Below are 21,739 nucleotides of genomic sequence, written 5' to 3'. Positions count from 1 at the left end.
GAGATGTCTAACAGGCATTTCTGGTGGGTGGGTTCGCCTGCAAGGCGTTTCTAAAAAATACATTTCGGAGTGTGTGCATACCATACAGCACGTGTACATGTACATGATCAGCGGATAAATGTCGGAGCCGAGTTATCGCCCGAAACAGCTTGCAGCCGAGGCGTGCCGCAAGGGAGTGTCCTTGGCCCCCTCCTATTTGTATTATATACTAGAGCCATTAGCGACATTCTACCAGCCGCTATCGCCCATCAGGAGTTTGCTGACGACATCGTAATAGAATTTTCACACGCAAATGTAGCACTTGTTGTGCAGTTCTTCTCGAACGCAGTAACCGCGCTAGCAGAATGGCTTGGAGACATTGGTCTTCTTCTGAACAAGAAGACCCAAATAATGTTCTTGAAGCCTCGGCATCAAGATCCAGTCGATCGCGTCTGCTGCAATGGAGATGAGCTTGCCACAGTGTCATCCGCAAAATATCTTCGCGTCAATTTCGACAACGACCTGAACTGGCGGTCCCACATCCAACACCTTGCCAGCCAGACAGGGAAGGCCGTAAGTCGTCTATGGCGACATGGGGATGCACTTAGCATCACGGCCCGCCGGATATGGTATGTTGCCATGATACAAGCCAAGCTGTGCTCCGCCGCAAACGCCTTCTTCCCCTCGCTGTCTGCTGCTGGTTTAACCGGCTCGAAAGATCGGCGAAGTCCAGGGTTCGAGCAATCCTACGACTGCAGAACCCGATCGCGACTCAGCCGCTACGAGAGAGACTCTCATTGTCCACCATTGAGAGATTGTTTCAGCGAAAGCTCCTCATGTTTGTATTCCGTTGCCTGCACTCTCTGTCAAGTCACTTGTTCTCGAGACGCGCTAGCACTACATTGCACTGCAAGTGTCACGGCAGAGTAGACAGGGACCCATAACCGCTGGCTATAAACTTATATAAAACCGTCAATTTCGTATGGGTTCAAACAGGGACATGAACAAGGGTTCCCTATATCACGAAATTTGCTATTATGCGAGTTCGCTACGAGTGGAGTCGACTGTACTGTGTTCATGTAATTGTATTTGTGCATAGTATGGTGTTTATTATGAGTGGTATTATCTGCATTTTTGGGGTCGTTTCTGGGAATGGGTGTGTGGGACAAGAAAGAAACACCTGTTACATGTCTCTAAGTTAATACATGTATTTAGGGACTTCCCCTAATGGCTAATGGTTGTTTGGGAGGAGGTCACAGGACACAAGTCACACGACCTCAACGCACTGTACTGCAAGTACAAGCACTGAATGGATGACTTGCACAAAGATCCGAGCCGTGAGTGAGACGGGGCAAGTGCACCCTGTTATGTACCCTTTGCACCCAGGCTACACTGCGGGCACCCTACACCGTCTGTAGTGTACTTTTTTTGTCAGCATGAATGAACGGTGCACGGCATGTACATGATGTACATGTACATGATCAGTACGGGCACTGTCTTCAGCAGCTCATGAGTCATGTGCACTTGTGTAAGTTGTAGGGTTAGTGGAAGTACATGATTGTATATTATGTGAAGAGAAGCCAGGCGTCCAAACCAACCCAAAATACTCTTGCCATATTCTTCGGTGAAATAGTTATAAAAAAATTGTCTTACTAAACAACAGTGAGCATAGAAGCAACCTCGATGCACCCAATAATTTGGCATCCGGGAACAGCAAGTGTTGCACGAGGATCCCAAGAACACGTCAAGTTCCATGCTACCTGCCGCCATCAAAAGAACGAAGGATAACTGTGCTAGCCTAGTTCATATTCAATGTAACGCTATCGGTACGGGATATAGGAGCCTGTTGGGAAGGCGTGGGCGAGCTGTAAAATCCTGTACGGTTCGCACAGCACAACATACATGCAGCAGTTATTGCGACGGTTAACGTCGATGGACGAGAGTCAAAAAGCGAAATTTTATTTCTTCTCTAATAAAGCAGAATCATGCTGATTATACCAGTCTGTTATGAAGACAAGAAAGCAGCCATGGACATTGTGCCACACTAAAGGAACGACAGGTAAAAGATAAAGCACTTCATCTGAAAACTCAAGGGCTATCCATAAATACAGCAAATGATAATCCTAGCCTGGTAATGTCCAACTCCGTCATGTGAGCCATTCGGTGAGTTATCATGGGAAGCATAATGTTCGAAATGCTGAAATATGAACAGTTGCAGTTGTGTTCGTCGCCACACAATGCCATCGCCAGTTCACATTCGAAATTTAGCCATTTTTACGCTTGTGTCCCTGTACACGGCATGGAAGGCTGAACAGATTCAACTCTTCCATCGCTTCCTGATCTGTACAGTAGTGCGGTTGCGTTCCCGTTCCTGACACTCACATCCGTCTCCGCTAACCAGCATCATGAGCGCTCCAATGGTTCCCGCCGCTCCTTCCGTATCGTCCCAGCGCGCCCCGTCAAGATGTGAATTACTGTAGGCAACGGAGCCAGTGTATGATGAAGGCGAATGCACTGTTTGATGATGCTCCAACAAATCCTTTCACCGTTGTATGGAATTTGTAAGAAGAGTAGTGGCTCAACTGTAGGTCCAACGCACAAGGTACCTCACAGCGCAGTTCTGTTACGTCCACAATAATGAACATACTCAGCAGACTGTGATGTGTATCAGACACACTCTGGCATTATTTGTTCCACATTCTCCCAGGAGATAAAATGTAGTTCAATCATGTCTTCAGTACATGGGTACCGTTGCCTCTAACTAAGCATGTATGCAAGTTACTTTCCCATGAGACCCAGCCGGAGCCGCATCGTCATCATTACCAGCTAATCATGAAGAGGTATAATGTGACTTTCCACCACTCCCTGATTCAATCATAGTTTGCGAGCCTGCGACAAACTGCTTTCTCACTAGAGCCAGCCATCGGATACATAAGGTTTACAATGCTATGTCTCTGGCCTAAATCCAAGTCTAGATACAGCTGCTCAGAGTCAGGGCTGATGAAATGTTCATATCGGAACAAGTGAGACTTCAACAGTAGCTAGTACACATCAGGCCTGAGGACTTCGCAGCGTTTCTCCAACACACTTGTTCTCTCCTTCAACTCAGATACTACTTGAAGTACTACTAAAGCCTAGTAGCCATCTGGCTCTCATACTCAGTCCTTCCACCCTTCATTTTCGTGGTTTAGGCTTCCACTCGTGACTCGGCAGGTTCCTGGCCTCTCCGCAGTCTGTCCTCAGGAGAGGGTCTCTCTGGAGCTAGTGCAGCCGATTGAAAGGAAATCGAGTTCTTTCTCAGACGTCCACAAACTTACTTTCGTTGTGCTTGACTTCGCTTCCACTGCGGGAAAGTAGTCACACTTCAGGACCACGACGTGCTTGTCGCAGCCTACACCAATGATACTAATATAATATTCCCTCATTTTCCTGCCTCCCGCCCGGCCGGCTTGGAAAGGAACGTATGGAATGGGAGCCTCAGTTCCATCTCTCTGCTGCTAGTTCATTCAGGAGCGCAGCAGCGCTTCGGCATGACGATACAAGTCGAATCAACACAACTCTACTCTCTTGCCAAAAAAACTAGCTCAGTGTTCGTCAGGCAAAAAGCGAAACTTCAAAAGTCACGAACTCAAAAGCCTGAAAAGGTGGGGAAGTCAGAGTCAGAAGGTCCACTTGCCCCGTCTCGAACCCAGACAATCTTTGTGCAAGTCATCTATTAGAAAGCTCTAGCAGTCATGCTTGCTGCAAAATCATTTGTTCCTACACGCACTTTGCAACAACAACATTTGGTCGATATTCGGTGATTTTCAAAGGAACCTTCCAAAACCGGAGAAAAGCTTAGCGATTTTTGATAAGTCTCGTTTTCGGCGAGTTTTTCGGCCGGCCGATTAATTTGGGGAAAGCCTAGCTAGGAGAGACAATCCCCAGATTGGTATAAATGTATTATTAATTTTTATGAAATGGGGAGAAACACTTCTCAGCTCTCTTTAACAAAGTGGTCAGGACATAGTGGTCCAACATACGCCACGTTGATTACCTTCGTTTTCTCCTTTTTCACTTTCTTGCCAGTTAGGTGCTTAGGTAAACTTCTATCTAGCTCCTTGAATGCCAGATTGATGTCTTGTAAACGTTTTCTGAATCAACAGCGGCACAGATGGGCACAGTGAGAGTTAGACCACACAATGGTAGTATCCGAACAACCGTTCACCCCGTCGGCAACAGAACAGCGATGAGTTTAGCTTAACATTTAGAATTGTTGCGGGAAAGAACCCGGGCACTGCAGAAAGTGGGGCGCTAGCTATGATTAATCACACCATCATAATCAACCTTCGGACACCACAGACGGACACATGCAGCAGGATACTCTTTTTCAATTCAGTGAGTTGTCACCGGCATCGATTTCGACCCAAAACCAGGAGCTTTGCACTTCATTTCAACCGTACAACATTGCAACAAACTATGAGTGACTATTGCTCTGCCCAACTGCAGCATGTCCTCGACAACCATCGGCAGCTGAGAACTTCTGTCCCGCCACTTCGACGTGTTGTTGTCGACCACATGTGAAGAAATCAGCAGTAATCGATAGTGATACTGGTAACATTAAACACAGCATGTATTGTGCTATTGTAATTCATATTTTTAAAGGTAATTGGCTAGGCATACCGTTCTTGGTCGTTCTTATATTTCAGCCTGTTCCGTTTGTTCTCCTCGAAAGAAGTAAGTGTTCCCTGAAACGTGTATGATGCCCAAGCATGTACAACCACACACACACACACACACACACATACACACAGTCACACACACACAAACAGACACCCCCCCCCACACACACACACGCACCCACACACACACAAACACGCAGATACACACACATACAAGCACACACAAACACTCACACACACAAACACTCACACACACACAAGAACACACACACACACACCTATGCGTACAAGAACATACATGTACATGCACTTACAAACACACATGACTACACACATATATCCACACACACATACGTGCAAAAGTACTGTATTTCACCGAATATAAAGTCACACATTTTTAAACTAAACTTCAGTTGAGCGTGACTGCTTAATGATGTGAATGAATTGAAACAACTTGGCTCAGACCCGAAAATGGGGATTCGACCTTTATTCGGAGATATGCGGTACACACACAAAAACACGCACCCATGCCCACAAAAATGTTCAGTATTCCTGAAACCGCTAGCCAGTCTGGTTGCGGAAAGGAATGCTGATCTGCACTATTCCGCTGTCATGAATCACCTGCACTGCAAGATTTCATTTTGCTCAACGCCATGGGCCCTCATGTTCTTCAGGGGCACTCGAACATCCTATCGCTGCAGGCTCTTCGCAGCTGAATGCAGGCTCAGGGCTGGTCAGCAGTTACTTCCTGGTACCACTCTTCTGCAGAAATTTGTAGTCACTGTCATAATAACAAGGTCCTATCACATTTAAATGCGTTGTCTTGTTCTTCCATTCTTGTTCTTACTTTCTACTGATTGTAATGAAAAAATTGGTAGTAGAAGTAGTGGGCTTGTGTAAACGTGTGCGTATGTATGTATGCGTATGCGCGTGCGTGGGTGGGTGCGTGCATGTGTGTGTGTGTGTGTGTGTGTGTGTGTGCGTGCGTGCGTCTGTGTGTGTGTGTGTGTGTATGAGTATGTGTGTATGTGTTTCTGTGTACCATCTTTTCCCGATTATAATTCGATTATAAGTCACCTTGCCCTCATTGGTCCTACCATAACCTTGAAGCTTCCAACCTGGAAGGCTATTGGTTTGTGCACTGGAGGTGTTTCAGAGCTAGGTCTCCGGTTGTTGAATGTCTCAGTAGCATGTCAGTTTTGTGGCCTGTTATTGCACTTTTTGACTGCTTCTTATCTTTGTTACAGTTGCGGATAGTTGCTCCAGAACTCCTTTCCATGTTGTTAGGTACCTTCTCCCGTACGTTCTACAACCTTTCCAAGCTGGCTTGCATGCACCCTTCGCCTCACCTTTTGTCTCCTTTTGTCACCTTTTATTCCGCTGGCCTGTGTAGCTACTTGCGCGCCCATATTTGCCATAGCAACCCAGGCCCTTTATCTTGTCGCCCTCACTTGATCTCTCTCTCTCTCTCTCTCTCTCTCTCTTCCATAATGTAGTCTTTCCGTTCGTCTTTGTCTCGGTCTCTTCGTCCACAATAAATGTCGTTCTACCTACCTATTCCCGTTGTCCGTTGTGTCTGGGGAGTATGACTCCTTTTCGTACTCAACAATGTGATTTCTTCTATTTTTAATTGAAGAATTTTAATATTCAATGGTTTGAGGGAAAGACGTCAACGGGAAAAGTCTGACAAAAATATTGACTGTCACCACCAGGACTCGAACCAGGGGCACTCCCTAGGCTTCGTTCCTAAACGCACATTGCAACAATATTTGGTTGATTTTCGGCGATTCTCAAAAGGAACCCTCCGAAATCAGCGAAAAGCTTAGCAATTTTTCGATAAGTCTTGTTTCGGCGAATTTTTCGGCCGGCCGATTTGGAGAAAGCCTAGCCCTCGCTTGAGTTACGATTATTATTAAACGAATGTTCCAAACTCGATTTTCGCATTCCACTCGTCATTGGATGGTATCAGAACTGAGGGTAAGGTGTACGAAAAGAACATTAAGTACTGCAAAATTAAAAGTGTGACCAAAGGAAGTGTTAAAGCATTACATAACAGCAGTCAGACACAGTGTTAAAAAGTATACTAACTGAGTGCAAACACAAAGCATTGGGTGATACAGTGGAAAATAACAATATTTTCACATCTGATAGCAAGCTACGAGGACAACTTGAACGAGACTACATGCTTCTTTATATTTTATAGAACAGGATTTTGCAAATGAATGTATACAGCTTCCAGAACCTTCAACTGTTTTAAAACAATCTTGCACGGCACAAAACAGAAAATCATCAAACACACTAAGGCAATCTCGGAAAAGACCTCGGCGGACCTCGGTCGAGTAAAAGACCGAGGTCCGCTGAGTAAAAGACCGACTCACCCTATATGTCCCATATAGATCTCGTCTTGGTCAATATCCTATACACAAGATGCCACGACGAGAAGGAAGTTAAAAAGAACCCTGATGCATATTCACAAACCCATATCTAGGACAAACACCTAGAAACTGTATACATTCAGTTTACCTGTGATGCTACTCCACTTTCTGCTGTAGCGCTGTTGTCGTTAAGGTCCAGCGGAGTATCGCCGAACCCCGTACTTCTGGAAGCCTGTAAAAAGCAACGGAAAATCCCGAATATACAGTGAGGATGGATCACAGTTTTTTAAAAACATTTCGTAACCTGGACACATTTCAGATGTGTGATGCAGAGTCTCACTTTGACACGAATTCACTCACCGATGCTTGCGATGGCAGGCCTGCATCTGCTGTCGCCGATAGATTAGCTGCTCCCATCTGAGCCACTGCGGTCAACACAAGAGAACCACCACCAGTACTTATACTGGTAATGTGATTTCACAATTTCCAGACAGTCAGCTTGTGCACACCAGCATGCCAGCAGCATTCCTGCGTCCGGATTCGCCGCCTCAAAATCATATCCCACCATATAACAAACGTGGACAACAGGAGCATACATCAAACTGCCTTACTTCCTGTGCCGCCCGGATAAGACTGCTCTGTGTTGCCGGAGTAGGAAGTGCCAGTGGCACCCATTCCAGATGGCATGTCGTCACCAAACATCTGCACCGTGAGAAGACCAGCTGTAAAACAGCAAAAAAAAACAAGAAGAAAAACAGAAAAAATGATGGCGATATAAACCAGATCATCTTGATATTTTGGTCCTGCCAATGCCAACTCCACAACTTTACTAACTATCGTCAACTCGTGCGAATCCAGTTTTGCTGAATACAACCTCCGTTTCAACGTCGAGTATTTTGAAACGACAAAAGACAACAACTGGAAATGCATCAAACTCCTTGGGTCAAGACTTGGAACAGCAGAAGACGTATCACAGAGAATTAGTGTAGCCAACCGTGCCTTCTCATCCATCGCTTGGAAGAGACATTCCCTTGTGTCCCGTTTCTGCATGTTTTTAACCCTAGAAGTACCGGAGGCATCATATGATGCATTTGCGAATTTCAAAATGGGATTGCTGTTAGAAGGGGGCTTAGAATCTCCCCAAATTTTGTGACTTTTATTTATTTTTGTATTTTGTTAATGGCAGTGGGTTGTGTTTTCAAAAATTTAGTACCGTTCCTAAATGCCAGGGGGTGCTACTTAGAAGTACCGCGCGGCATCATATGACTCCACATACCATAGGCATCAATAAAAGGGCGAATATGGCTTAGAACCACACGTGAATAACGTGAAGAGGAATACATTTGGGAGCAAGGAGATTGGGGACCATGAAGGTGGTGATTTGTACATATGGACATGCTAATATGCACATTTCACGTGTCGTTATGATCAATATTGTAATCCCGAATCTTGCCGAAACAGACAAATTTGTTTGTCCTAAGTTTGGAAATTGATTCACTATGTCATCTGCAGCATAGTACGATATAAAGTGCCAGGGCAGTTATAATATTCTAGCCAGGAACGTCCTTTGAGTTTACAATGGTCTGGCGGAAGCCATGTTCAGTAGGCGCAGTGTCGCTGCCGATGAAGCATTTCATTTGATTTTGAATTTTTTTAGCCCGGAGGTTGGGGATGAATGCGAGGAGAGTGCCTGGGGCATTGTGCTCGAGCAATTAGAAGTGATCGAACACAGAGACACATAGTTATATGCTCCAGATGAAGATGAATGAAAACTAATTGCTCCGGCTTCTCGATCAGTCTGATACGGGACCGGAGTCGAGGGAGTAAGCGGATATTGGTGGTGATAAAGCTATGGAGCCATACACATAACAGAACATCAATCTCCAAAACTCGTGCAGGATTTCCTTCATGAAGCTGGGTTCTCTGGCAAAGTTGGTAGGTAGTGGAAAATGTGTTGCATCAAGCAAGCGCGAACGCGCGTAACCGGTTGTTGCTTCCGAAGTATGCGGGCGTTTCCGAGATATTCACAATTTTGAAGATGGGGCAGATGCATTATTTGCATTTATTGACCCGAATCCTTTGCTATGAGTCGCGATACCACGTTCTCCTTTCGCTCGTAAATGTATTTATCACAGCGGTCAAAGAACGACCAACCTGGCTGAGAAAAATCCAGCAAATTGGCCCAGCAGCCATTTCCGGGGTAAAGGACTGAAATGTAGAGTTTGCAGGATGAGAATGGCAAGCAAATGCTCTTTTTTCCGTAAACTGACGAGAGGTTGCCCTTTCGCTACGCGTAATGCCAGCTGCTGGTCTCCAAGATAGTGCACCTGTCATTGGTTCTTCCTTTTAAAAGGTACCCCCAAGGATTTCTGTTTCTACACAGTCATATTGCCGATAATAATTCCAAGCAGGTATGTTTAAGTCCAGTGGAGTCATCTGATGCCTCCGTAATTCTAGGGTAGTTGAAATTTTGGTACTTCTAGGAATAAATTGTCTAATCATGCCCACTCTGTTATATAATTGTGCCCTTTGGACATTGTCCAAAGCCCTTTCCTCAAAATTTGATATATGGCATAGGAAAAAGCTGAAATGTCTCATTAATATTCACCATCCTCACCACATCACCAATAATCACCTGTAATACCAAACCAATATCATCCCTATTACCTCTATTTGCAGAGAACGTCGACTTCTATGGTTTGGCCACGTTGTCCGACAAGGCCCAAACTCTCCATCATACCAGGCGCTGATGTTAGCCACTGACACCTCTGACATCAAGAAGCCACGCGGACGCTTATCTTTGATATTTACGACCCACCCAAGTTGGGTGGTGTGCTGCTTTGCTGCTTCGAATTGTAGGTAGACCGCTTTGTCAAATATCGTACTGGTCTCGTCATCGTCCAGTAACAATCGACATTCTTTGTTCCGTTGGGACTGTAGCTTTTGCTCGTTTTCGTTGAGCTTGCCTTCCCCTCTTTGGTCTTTCCGTAACCTTGAACCTTCCAAGTTGGAAGGCTGTCGATTAGCGCTACGGAGATGTGTTAAAGCTAGGTGTCAGGACGTCGAATGTCTCAGTACTCTGTCAGTTTGGTGCCTAGTTATTGCACTTTCTGACTGTATAAAGTATCATGTTACAGTGATGGAGAGTTACTCTTAACTCGTATCCATAATGTATTTTTCCTTTCTACATTATAAATATTTTTACTCATATATGTGTGTATATGTGTGTGTGTATGAGTGCATGCATGTCGTGTCTGTATGTGTGTATGTGTGTGTGTTTGTCTGTCTGTGTCTGTTCACTCACACTGCTCTGGTGTCCCGAGAGTGCCTTCACCGAAGATCCAGAGTAAGAAGTGTGACCATGCTGCAACAGTTTGTTGCCAGGACTATAGTAAGGAGAGCCCGTATAAGCGTACAGCCGTCCCTCTCTAATCCGGCACCTTTTGCTACGGCGTTTTCTGCTGGATTAACGAGGGTGCTGGATTAAGAAATCCTGCCCTCTGACCCGGCCCTACCCAATTGCATGCATGTATCATATGTATGTCAAAACGCAGGGTTTTTCCGTGTCGACCCAAGTATTTGGTGCACGGCTTTATATTCTCAATTGTTCTCCGGGAATATACACAGTGATAAAGTGATAAAGTAAAACAGAGAACATGTTCACATGTACTCTTGCACATACACGCACACACACACACACCGCTGAAAATTGGCAGGACACTACTCCTTGCTAAAATAAGAAAGTATGGTTGACTGCCGTTGTCTCCTGGACAAGCCTAGCGCTAGCCTGGCCTGGCAAGGAGTGCACCTGTACGGTACGCGATTCACGCCTGCCGGATTATGAAACCAAACTACGTGCAGTTTGAGCGATGCGTTTCAAAAAGTCACTGCCGGAGGCGGAATTCAAGTGCCGGATTAAGATGTAGGAATTGAACGAAAAAAATCGGTTTCGTCAGAAAGTGCGCCGGTTGGCAAGGGTTGCGGATAAACAAGTGCCGGATTAGAGAGGGACGACTGTATACTGTTGTGCCACTCGGTCCACTGAGGGAGGATGCCGTTGGCGTGTTACCATACTGTGACTGGTGTAGACTGCTGCCAGTCTTTGCTGCTGGTAGGGGAGGTCGTTGCGGTTGCTGCTGTTGTTGCCGCTGCTGCTGTTGTTGCGGCTGCTGCTGTTGTTGCTGCGTCATTGCCATCGAGAATGCAGTGGATCCATGTGTCCACTTCAAGGAGAGCACATCATCAGGAATATCACGAAGAAATTACAGAATACATTGCCAGCCCTCGTCAATGACCCGGCAAAAGAGCACAGTGATTCAGAAACCCCGAAAAGGGAAATGATTTTCACTTGCACAAGAGTGCTGCTACTGTAGCCCAGTATTCCAAACACGCAAACATGCCTAGCCAAAGTCACCATTGGCAAACATCTACAAATTCTGCTCAATCCAGCCAGAACATTTGTAGGAGTTGCATTATTTGATAGAAAGAATATTTTTCACAGTTAAGAGTATCTATTATGTAGAGCTTGTGTGGATATAGATTCCTATTTCCATATTCATCAACCATAAGTACAGGTGCAGTGGTGTCTTCAACTTCATTCTCCCGAGTCAAGCTCCGTATGCAGACATCCAAGAAGAAGATGGCCTGATGAGTCCAGCGGGGACGAAACGTACCTCACAATCGAGCTTTGTCGGTGCTGTGTCATTTTCTATGTGCCATGCGCTACTTGATGTACCAGCCTGCTATGTTGGATACAGCCAACCATGCATCGACTAGGCGCCAGGCGCGAACTGATGGTGGTGGTGGTGAGCAGGAGAGCTCTCTGCCAGAACTTTGCAGCTTAGAGAGCATGTTTGTGCAGGCGTGTGTTTACCGCCATATTGCCAGGTGTGTCTTTACCACTATATTGCCAGGTGTGTCTTTACCACCATATTGCCAGGTGTGTCTTTACCGCCATATTGCCAGGTATGTTTTTACCACCATATTGCGAGGTGTGTCTTTACCACCATATTGCCAGGTGTGTCTTTACCTTCATATTGCCAGGTGTGTCTTTACCGCCATATTGCCAGGTGGGTCTTTATCACCATATTGCTAGGTGGGTCTTTATCACCATATTGCTAGGTGTGTCTTTACCACAATATTGCTAGGTGTGTCTTTATCACCATATTGCCACGTGTTTTTTTATCACCATATTGCCAGGTGTGTCTTTATCACCATATTGCTAGGTGTGTCTTTATCACCATATTGCCACGTGTTTTTTTATCACCATATTGCCAACTGTGTCTTTATCACCATATTGCTAGGTGTGTCTTTATCACAATATTGCCAGGTGTGTCTTTATCACCATATTGCCAGGTGTGTCTTTATCACCATATTGCCAGGTGTGTCTTTACCGCCATATTGCCAGGTGTGTCTTTATCACCAAATTGCTAGGTGTGTCTTTATCACCATATTGCCAGGTTTGTCTTTATCACCATATTTATCAACCATAGGTACAGCTGCAGTGGTGTCTTCAACTTCATTCTCCCGAGTAGCATCGCTGGTAATACTATTAAAGTCAAAACCGTTTTCACCCTGAAGATCAGCCATGCCCGAAAATTTGGTGAATAACTGTTAGTTTGCGTATGCAGCAAAGAGACCGCATTTTTTAGTGTTTGAGGTGAGGTATCCCAAGGTACACATTTCAGACGTTCGTTTCACGGTCGCACATCGACTCTAATTCACTCACCGATGCTTGCGATGGCAGCCCTGTATCTGCTGTTGCCGATAGATCAGCTGCTCCTATCTGAGCCGCTGCGGTAAACACAAGAGAAGCACCACCAGTACTTGCACTTGGTAATGTAATTTCACAATTTCCAGACAGTCAGCTTGCGCACACCAGCATGCCAGCAGCATTCCTATGTCCGGATTCGCCGTGTCAAAATTACATCCCACCACAACCCCGGAAAACAGTAGCATACATCAAACTACCTTACTTCCTGTGCTGCCCGGATAAGACTGTGCTGTGTCGCCGGAGTAGAGAGTGCCAGTGGCACCCATTCCCGGTAGCATGTCATCACCAAAGGTCTGTACAGAAGACCAGCAGTCAAAATCAAAGAAATAAAAAAAAGGGAAGAAAAGATGATGAGTAACCAGGGAATACCACCTGGGAGATGCATGTTATGTCTACAGGCGCGTGCCCCGTATGGGTTCCTGGGTGCCCGGAATCCCCCCTTTTTCGCTCAAAATGCAGGATTTTGCTTCATTTTTTGAACCGAACCCCCCTTGAAAGGCACCGGCGCACGTGCCTGGTCTATGTGTGTGTGTGCCCGCGTGCGCGTGCGTGCGTGTGTGTTTGTGAGTCCGTCTGTGTCTGTTTACTCACACTGCTCTGGTGTGCCGACAGTGTGTGTGCCTTCACCGAAGATCCGGTGTAAGAAGTGTGACCTTGCTGCACCGGTCTGTTGCCAGGGCGATGGTAAGTCGATTTCGTATCAGCGTATACTGCTGCGCCACTCGGTCCACTGTGGGAGGGTGCCGTTGACGTGTTACGATACTGGGACTTGTAGAGACTGCTGCCAGGCGTTGCCGGCGGTGGTGGAGGTTGTTGCGGCTGTTGCTCTTGTTGGGGCTGCTGCTGTTGTTGAGGCACCACTGGTATCCGGGATGCAGTGGATCCACGTGTCTGCTTCAAGTAGAGCACATCATCAGGAATATCACAATGAAAAAAATCGACGGGTTTGCGTACAGGGCAGGTCAAGAACAAGGGGTCGTACAATTTCCTGGTCAAGAACCACCTTTCCGCTTCCGTGGGAAGCTGAATGAAGTAGGGAAATAATCATCCCATGTTCTCGCTCCACGTACACCGACATAACGACATGGACCCAGACAACAGAGGCAGGAGCACACAGAGTGAGGGTAGTAGGCCGCAGCCAGATATGAACCGGAATGCAGAAGAAAACTAGGAGCAACAACAGGGGGGACAGACCCCAGGAGGAAAGAATGAGTACATTCTAATAACATAAATAGGCCAGGACAAACACCACTTGGGACCGTCAGATTAATTTCTCCGGACCGAGCCAGCCGGGAAAAACCTCTCACGCCGACGGACGCATGAATGAGGGAAAAACCGGGTGTATAACCACAAGTGGCAACATGGCAGCATAAAAACAGGCACAACATATCTACAGCCAAGAAAGAAAGGGATGAAGATGGGCAGACATGAACGGTGGGAGGGTGGGGACACTGGTGAGACACAAAAAACTGACGGAAGAAGTCAGGCAAACAGAACAGCAACAAAAAGAGCAAACATCAGATGCCATATTCGCAAGAGAAAAAATTTGTTGCGCGAGAAATATAGCATCTTCTACAATGTCAATGCTTCCACGTAAGCATGTCATTGTGCAGCATACGGAACTAACTTTTACATAACAATGATTCAAAGAGACGTTATTCAAAATAAGTCCTGCATTTCTACGTTCACTGGTACTATAATCAAATATTCCGTTCAAGGCAGCTGCCATGGTATATACCTTACCACCTTTAACACACGCTGTCCATCCGCTCATTGACTAGCATGAAATCGTTTGTAGTGATGATCAATCTACAAAACACTATTGGTAAAAACAATCCGGAGTCACCTCGATTGAGACAAGACAGTTTCTACGGGACCTGCCTGTCACCATCAGGGTCAAATGGCAAGTCATCTAGCCGCTGTGCCCGACAATTTCAGGAACACCAGTCATGTCCTCCTCCAACGAACTTGAACCAGCTATATTGCTTCACAACTCACAACGACACAAATTCATCGACGGAGTGACTTTACGCTTAACGCTTCGCTTCGTGTTTCTTTGTGTTTCTCTTGGAAATCTAGCAAAGTTGAGTCATTCGCATGAAAACGTCTGGTTACGTCAGCGAAACCTGCTGATTTCCCCCATTTTCAAGCGCTGAACGGCGCAAAAATGGTGAAATCACGTCAACGGAATAGTGTTGACGAGTGAACAAACCTCCTCGCACCGGCGTTGGTGCACAGCTTCGGGACGGCCAAGTTCTGAAATCGTCCTCTAGAGATCCTTACCTACCTCTGTGCGAAGTTTCAAGTCCTCCCTCTGAAGTGGCATACCCCGAAAATAAAAATCATCCTACAGACTTCGGCTCCCCGACTAGTTTGAGTTGAGGTAAATTAAAGTCACAAAGAGACTCAAGGGTCATATGCCATGCTGTATACTGTATTGTGTGTGTGTGTTTTGTGTGTGTGTGTGTGTATGTGTGTGTGTGTATTTGTGTGTGTGTGTGTGTGTGTGTGTGTGTGTGTGTGCATGTGTGTGTGTGTGTGTGTGTGTGCATGTGTGTGTGTGTGTATGTGTGTGCGTGTGTGTCTGTCTGTTTACTCACTCTGCTCTGGTGTCCCGACATTGCCTTCACCGAAGATCCAGAGTATGATGTGTGACCTTGCTGCACCGGTGTGTGGCGAGGGCGATGGTACGGCGATCTCGTATCAGCGTATACTTCCGCGCCACTGGGTCCACTGGGGTAGGATGCCCTTGAAGTGTTACCATATTGTGACCGGTATAGATTGCTGCCAATCCCTGGTGGCGGTAAGGGAGGGTGCTGCAGCTTCTGATGTTGTGGCTGCTGATGTTGTTTTGGATGCTGCTGCTGTAGTTGCGCCTGCTGCTGCAGTTGCGCCTGCTGCTGCAGTTGCACCTGCTGCTGCAGTCGCGCCTGCTGCTGCAGTCGCGCCTGCTGCTGCAGTCGCGCCTGCTGCTGCAGTCGCGCCTGCTGCTGCAGTCGCGCCTGCTGCTGCAGTCGCGCCTGCTGCTGCAGTCGCGCCTGCTGCTGCAGTCGCACCTGCTGCTGCAGTCGCGCCTGCTGCTGCTGTTGTTGCGCCTGCTGCTGCTGTTGCGCCTGCTGCTGCTGTTGTTGCTGCTGCTGTTGTTGCGGCTGCTGCTGCTGTTGTTGCGGCTGCTGCTGTTGTTGCTGCATCATTGCCATTGAGAATGCAGTGGATCCATGCGTCTGTTTCGAGGAGAGCACATTATCAGGAACATCACGAAGAAATTGCAGAATACATTGCCAGCCCTCGTCACTGACACGGCAAAAGAGCACAGTGATTCAGAAACCCCGAAAGGGGAAATGATTTTCACTTGCATAAGAGTGCTGCTACTGTAGCCCAGTATTTCAAACACGCCAACATGCCTAGCTAAAGTCTGCATCGGATAATAATGATATCTACAGATTCTGCTCAATCCAACCAGCACATCCATCCAAGTTCTCTAATGCTAACTGAGACAGAATCAATGCAAGATCTGGTCATATGCACATAGCACCTATTCGGTAGGGCACTGTCCTGTCGAGACAGGGATGCTGGGTTCGAATCCCGTTTGTGGATCCCTCTTTTGCAATAGTTTGAACAATCCAATGCTGGATCAAAGTTGTTTGTTGAACTGACAAGGACTCATCTAGAGTGTAGCTTAGGGAATTTCCCTGAACGTGTACCCCTTGAATCTCTTTCGACCTTGATAGTATTCACTTTAAAAAATCAAGCAATGAAAGGTCATCCACAGTAATATTTCTGGTAGAAGCATGGCTAGTTATACTGAAGTCAAAAACTGTGTTCACCCTGATATTCCGCCATGCCCGAAAATTTGGTGAATATTGTGTTTGAGTTCAAGTACTCTAATATCAAAAGAGACTCAAGGGTCATACACGTTCCGGGAAATTCCTTAAGCTACAGTCTAGACGAGTCCTTGTCAGTTCAACAAACAATCTTGCTCCAGCATTGGATTGTTGAAAGTGTTGCAAGAGAAGGATCCACGACCAGGATTCGAACCCAGCATTCCTCTCTTTCCAGAACAGTGCCCTACCAATTAGGACCCGGTTACACATGCACTCGAAAGTAGCGGATCCGCTGAAGCGACATCACGGGAGCGAAAAATACCATGGTAACAGCGAAAAGCGGAACTTCCGCTTCAGCGGAAACTCCAATCCGCTTCCTCCAAAATTTTCGAAGCGAGACTGTCGCTTCTGCGGTTTCGCTTCAGCGGAAAACACCACGGTCTGCTGTATATGGACTTGATACGAGAAATTTGTATGCGTATGTCCATGCAACAAAAATGCGTGCAAGATAGTCATTGACCTTGTCTATTCTCCGTGCCGTATGCACCACAATCCACTTTACTCTCATTTTCCGCCAAAGTAGGAGTTTGCCCTGTTTGTATGTGTGACCATACACACGTGGTTTCGTTGGAGCGACACCAGGCTCGCTGTCGCAAAACCTTGATGCCGAAGCGAACCCCAGTGCATGTGTTACCGGGCCCTTAGGCTACCGGAGATCACACACACCCATCCCGTGGGTCCTTCTTTCTACAAAACTCACTAGTGCTTTGCTGCGGTTCATGCTTGTCCACGAAGGCTGTTGCTGCTGTTGCTGCTGATGGTGTTGCTGGTGTGCTAGCTGTGGCTGCTCCTGGGGTTGCTCCCGGGATTCAGGTGATGCTTGCGACCGTGCTGGCAGACCACCAGACCGCACCGGTGGTCTCTACAAGGAACGGAGAGATCACCAATAACAGGATTCAACACAATAAATGAAGCAAGTTGCGCATTCATCATGCACATCTTTTGCGAGAGGTTAATAACAGGATAAGAATATTTTCAGAACAAATTCACCATGCACATAGAGAATTGGAGCACATATTAAAACGGTGCCAACTAGCGGGTATTTAGGCAACACTTACCGTATCACTATTATCAGATATAACAAAAATCACATAGGTCCTTGCAATGAAGGATAACACGACATCATTACAACTAGAAATTTCATGTCCAGCTGGCAATCACAAGGTGACTAAAATGATACAGGAAATGCCTGCAGTACCCCCTTTTATACGGTAACATAGTCCAGGATGCCGCTAGGCCTAAGCCGCATGTTACTTAGCGTGAACAGGTAAGTGAGAACTGAGGCGGATCGGTGCTAGTTTGTGAAATGCATTTGCTGGCCCACTGGGCATGGTGTTGCTCAAAGGTGATACAATTTGTGTAAAATGGATGGTAATGTAGGAGGCGCTGGCTACACAGCCAGGGAGTGCCAGAACAGGCTCACTATTGCCACTAACTTAGGTTCTGCATCACGTGATGATACTGAAGTTTGGTAGCAGCAGCAACTTGTTCATGTGGAAACATTATTATGAGGAAAAAGGAATGGAACGATTGTTGAGTAGCAGAGGATGCTATGGTGATACATTTACGGAAATTACGTCAAAGTACTGTAAGTCTGGCCTTACACTTCGAGCAGACCAGAGTACGTGGAAGACATAGCGATGGGTGAACCTGAAAGCCACGGAAGTAAGTCAGTTGCTACTGGATGCAGGCTAGTCAAAGTGATGAACGAATAATGAATAAACATTTTAACTCTCTGCAGCACATGCTACTGTAAATCAGATCTCTATCTTTCACTGCTCACAAGTGATAAAATTGGTGCAAAATGGAGAGTAAAAGAGAGGGTGCAGGTACCACAGTCAGGGGAGAGGGGGGGGGGGGGAAGGGTGCGAGCACAACAGACTAAATATCACCTGCAGTACTAGGATAGAGTTTGTCCCCAATCCCGGCAAAAGAGGATAGTAATGCTGCTAGCAGTATAAATCTCAGGAAGCATAGACGCCTGTTAGTGATGCGACTTTGGAATAAAGGTACGACTAAAACAGCAAAAACAAGGGATGGGCAAGGGAAATGCGAAAAGGGGAAGGGAGGCGGAGAGCCAGGTTCTCATTATTTTTCGTTTCTGCGACGCCCCAATGCAGAGCAAATACTGACTTTGTGCTCGCTCTTACATAATTATGTGCTTGCTAGTCTAAGTTCGTTACCTGGTTACCGTGACAAAGCGCCTGAGGCCAGGCAGGTGTCATGGAAGCATGTAGGAAGGACTACTACGCGTACGACTAGTTAGTCCCTATATGTAGTGCAGTAGCGGCCTGCTTTTGCACAAAGCCTGGCATCACATTTCCAGGAAGCAAGATACTTATAGCGCTTCCACGAAGCAGAAAACGCGAGAACCTACTCAACACAGACTCAGTACACGACTCCAGACAGTCAGTCCTGTACAGAAGAACAAGGACAATCATTCAAGGCTAGTTTGCTGCGACTTGAAGTTTCATGCTCTCGCAATCATCAGGCAACATGAAGGTTGGGTGCCGACCATGCCAGTATATCATAATATTATTATCCCGGGAGAAGGTATGAAAAAACTGTGAGAATGTGGGGGCTAGCGTAGTAGCGGTGTTATCTTAGGCAGGAGGCTGTGTGCAGAGTGTGTGGTTGTTGAAGGCAGGGGCTACCAGTGCAATGTTAGCGCAGAATGTGTGGCTGGTGTGGGCAGGAGGTGGTGAGCAATCATTTTGAATGTGTGTGTGGATGTTGTAGGCAGGAGGCTATTCTAGACTACATAATTATAGCAGTGTGATATTAGCACAGTGTACATGTATGGCTGGTGTGGGCACAGTTCTGTATGTAGATTTACTGTCTTGACGTCGGCTAAGCCAGAGCCTAGGCATAGGATCTAGGAGTTATGTACAATTATTATTTGTAACTCTTTTTGCGCCTTTTTTGTCGCAGCTCTTGACCCGTCTTTTCCACTGGGCAGTCGCCTTGAAGTCACTTCCGATGCCGCAGGTCCTGACTCGTCCCTTCCAACACACCGCCTGGTAACTCTTCCGGTGTCTGATTCTTCCGTTGTCTTGATCAATGGCTTTCGTGGTGGTCTTCCACGCCTTCTCCCACTTACGTTCGTTGTCACTTCCAGTATTGCCACCTGCTCGTCTCCTCCAGTACGCATCCGAACCTGGCTGCGAGTGACTCTTCGAGCAGGTGTCCCTGGCATTGTCTTCTTCTGTGTAGTTTCACCAGCTCTGCACCTCTTTTCCTTGCCGACGGGTCAAGAGCTGCGACATTGGAGGTGACGAAAAAGATGCGACATTCTAAAAATCAGTTATTGGCTATCAAGAGTCATCTGTTGGTTAGTGATAGTTGTCGTGAGTTGTACAGAGATGATGTTTTCTCAGTTTTGGCCCGTGGCAGATCTGTATAACATTTGTCTGTTTTGGAAGCGTTATATATTCGTAAGTTGTCCCCTGAACTATGTGTTCAGAAGGAAAATGTGTTGTCACTTCAGTCGTTTGGCGCTAAACCTCGAGAAAGTGTAAGGAATGGTTCTCCTCGCTGATGTTTTCATTGTGTTTTAGTCATTTCTTCACCTTCACCCTGGTTTTGACAAGTTCTGCTGAATTTTATTTTTTCCCACGCGTATAGCGTGAGGTTTTCGATCTATGCTTTTGCTGTAGCTCTATAAGTTGCTGTATTTTGACATTTTCCATTATTCCCTGTACTTACCCATGATGAGAAGGGAACGAAAACGTTCGGTTCGGTTCTCTTTCGACCTTGATAGTATTCACATTAAAAAATCAAGCAATGAAAAGTCATCCACAGTAATATTTCTGGAAGAAGCATGGCTAGTTATACTGAAGTCAAAAACTGTGTTCACCCTGATAATCCGCCATGCCCGAAAATTTGGTGAATATTGTGTTTGAGTTCAGGTACCCTAATATCAAAAGAGACTCAAGGGTCATACACGTTCCGGGAAATTCCTTAAGCTACAGTCTAGATGAGTCCTTGTCAGTTCAACAAACAATCTTGCTCCAGCATTGGACTGTTCAAACTGTTGCAAAAGAAGGATCCACGAGCAGGATTCGAACCCAGCACCCCTCTCTTTCCAGGACAGTGCCTTACCAATTAGGACCCGGTTACACATGCACTCGAAAGTAGCGGATCTCCTGAAGCGACATCACAGGAGCGAAAAATACCATGGTAACAGCGAAAAGCGGAACTTCCGCTTCAGCGGAAACTCCAATCCGCTTCCTCCAAAATTTTCGGAGCGAAACTGTCGCTTCTGCGGTTTCGCTTCAGCGGAAAAGACCACGGTCTGCTGTATATAGACTTGATACAAGAAATTTGTATGCGTATGTCCATGCAACAAAAATGCGTGCAAGATAGTCATTGACCTTGTCTATTCTCCGTGCCGTATGCACCACAATCCACTTTACTCTCATTTTCCGCCAAAGTAGGAGTTTGCCCTATTTGTATGTGTGACCATACACACGTGGTTTCGCTGGAGCGACACCAGGCTCGCTGTCGCAAAACCTTGATGCCGAAGTGAAGTGAAGTGAAGTGCATGTGTTACCGGGCCCTTAGGCTACCGGAGATCACACACACCCATCCCGTGGGTCCTTCTTTCTACAAAACTCACTGGTGCTTTGCTGCAGTCCATGCTTGTCCACGAAGGCTGTTGCTGCTGATGGTGTTGCTGGTGTGCTAGCTGTGGCTGCTCCTGGGGTTGCTCCTGGGATTCAGGTGATGCTTGCGACCGTGCTGGCAGACCACCAGACCGCACCGGTGGTCTCTACAAGGAACGGAGAGATCACCAATAACAGGATTCAACACAATAAATGAAGCAAGTTGCGCATTCATCATGCACATCTTTTGCGAGAGGTTAATACCAGGATAAGAATATTTTCAGAACAAATTCACCATGCACATAGAGAACTGGAGCACACATTAAAACGGTGCCAACTAGCGGGTATTTAGGCAACACTTACCGTATCACTATTATCAGATATAACAAAAATCACATAGGTCCTTGCAATGAAGGATGACACGACATCATCACAACTAGGAATTTCATGCCCAGCTGGCAAT

At 46.4% G+C, this 21,739-nt stretch overlaps 2 protein-coding genes across 4 annotated transcripts in view; both read right to left on the bottom strand.

Moving 5' to 3' along the window:
- The window catches only part of LOC135806702 (forkhead box protein P2-like), a 20,045-nt gene extending 4,057 nt beyond the window's left edge, over nt 1-15,988 (bottom strand). The window contains exons 1-8 of the mRNA XM_065320931.1: nt 15,389-15,988; nt 12,991-13,081; nt 12,744-12,808; nt 7,627-7,717; nt 7,376-7,440; nt 7,164-7,247; nt 4,642-4,706; nt 4,016-4,112 (exon numbers count right to left, since the gene is read on the bottom strand). Coding sequence (XP_065177003.1) covers nt 4,016-4,112; nt 4,642-4,706; nt 7,164-7,247; nt 7,376-7,440; nt 7,627-7,717; nt 12,744-12,808; nt 12,991-13,081; nt 15,389-15,988 — 1,158 coding nt within the window. The remainder of the gene's footprint in view (nt 1-4,015; nt 4,113-4,641; nt 4,707-7,163; nt 7,248-7,375; nt 7,441-7,626; nt 7,718-12,743; nt 12,809-12,990; nt 13,082-15,388) is intronic.
- Nucleotides 1-21,739, bottom strand: part of LOC135815012 (uncharacterized) — a 108,407-nt gene extending 86,668 nt beyond the window's left edge. For all 3 annotated transcript variants that reach the window (XM_065328229.1, XM_065328247.1, XM_065328238.1), the window contains exons 1-3: nt 21,640-21,739; nt 21,291-21,443; nt 17,373-17,534 (exon numbers count right to left, since the gene is read on the bottom strand). In XM_065328229.1, coding sequence (XP_065184301.1) covers nt 17,373-17,534; nt 21,291-21,311 — 183 coding nt within the window. In that variant the 5' untranslated portion in view covers nt 21,312-21,443; nt 21,640-21,739. The remainder of the gene's footprint in view (nt 1-17,372; nt 17,535-21,290; nt 21,444-21,639) is intronic.

This window comes from Sycon ciliatum, chromosome 1 (genome assembly GCF_964019385.1).
Source record: "Sycon ciliatum chromosome 1, ocSycCili1.1, whole genome shotgun sequence".
Lineage (NCBI taxonomy): Eukaryota > Metazoa > Porifera > Calcarea > Leucosolenida > Sycettidae > Sycon > Sycon ciliatum.
Note: the sequence above shows the minus strand (reverse complement) of the source record. Positions and strands in the feature narration are given on the sequence as shown.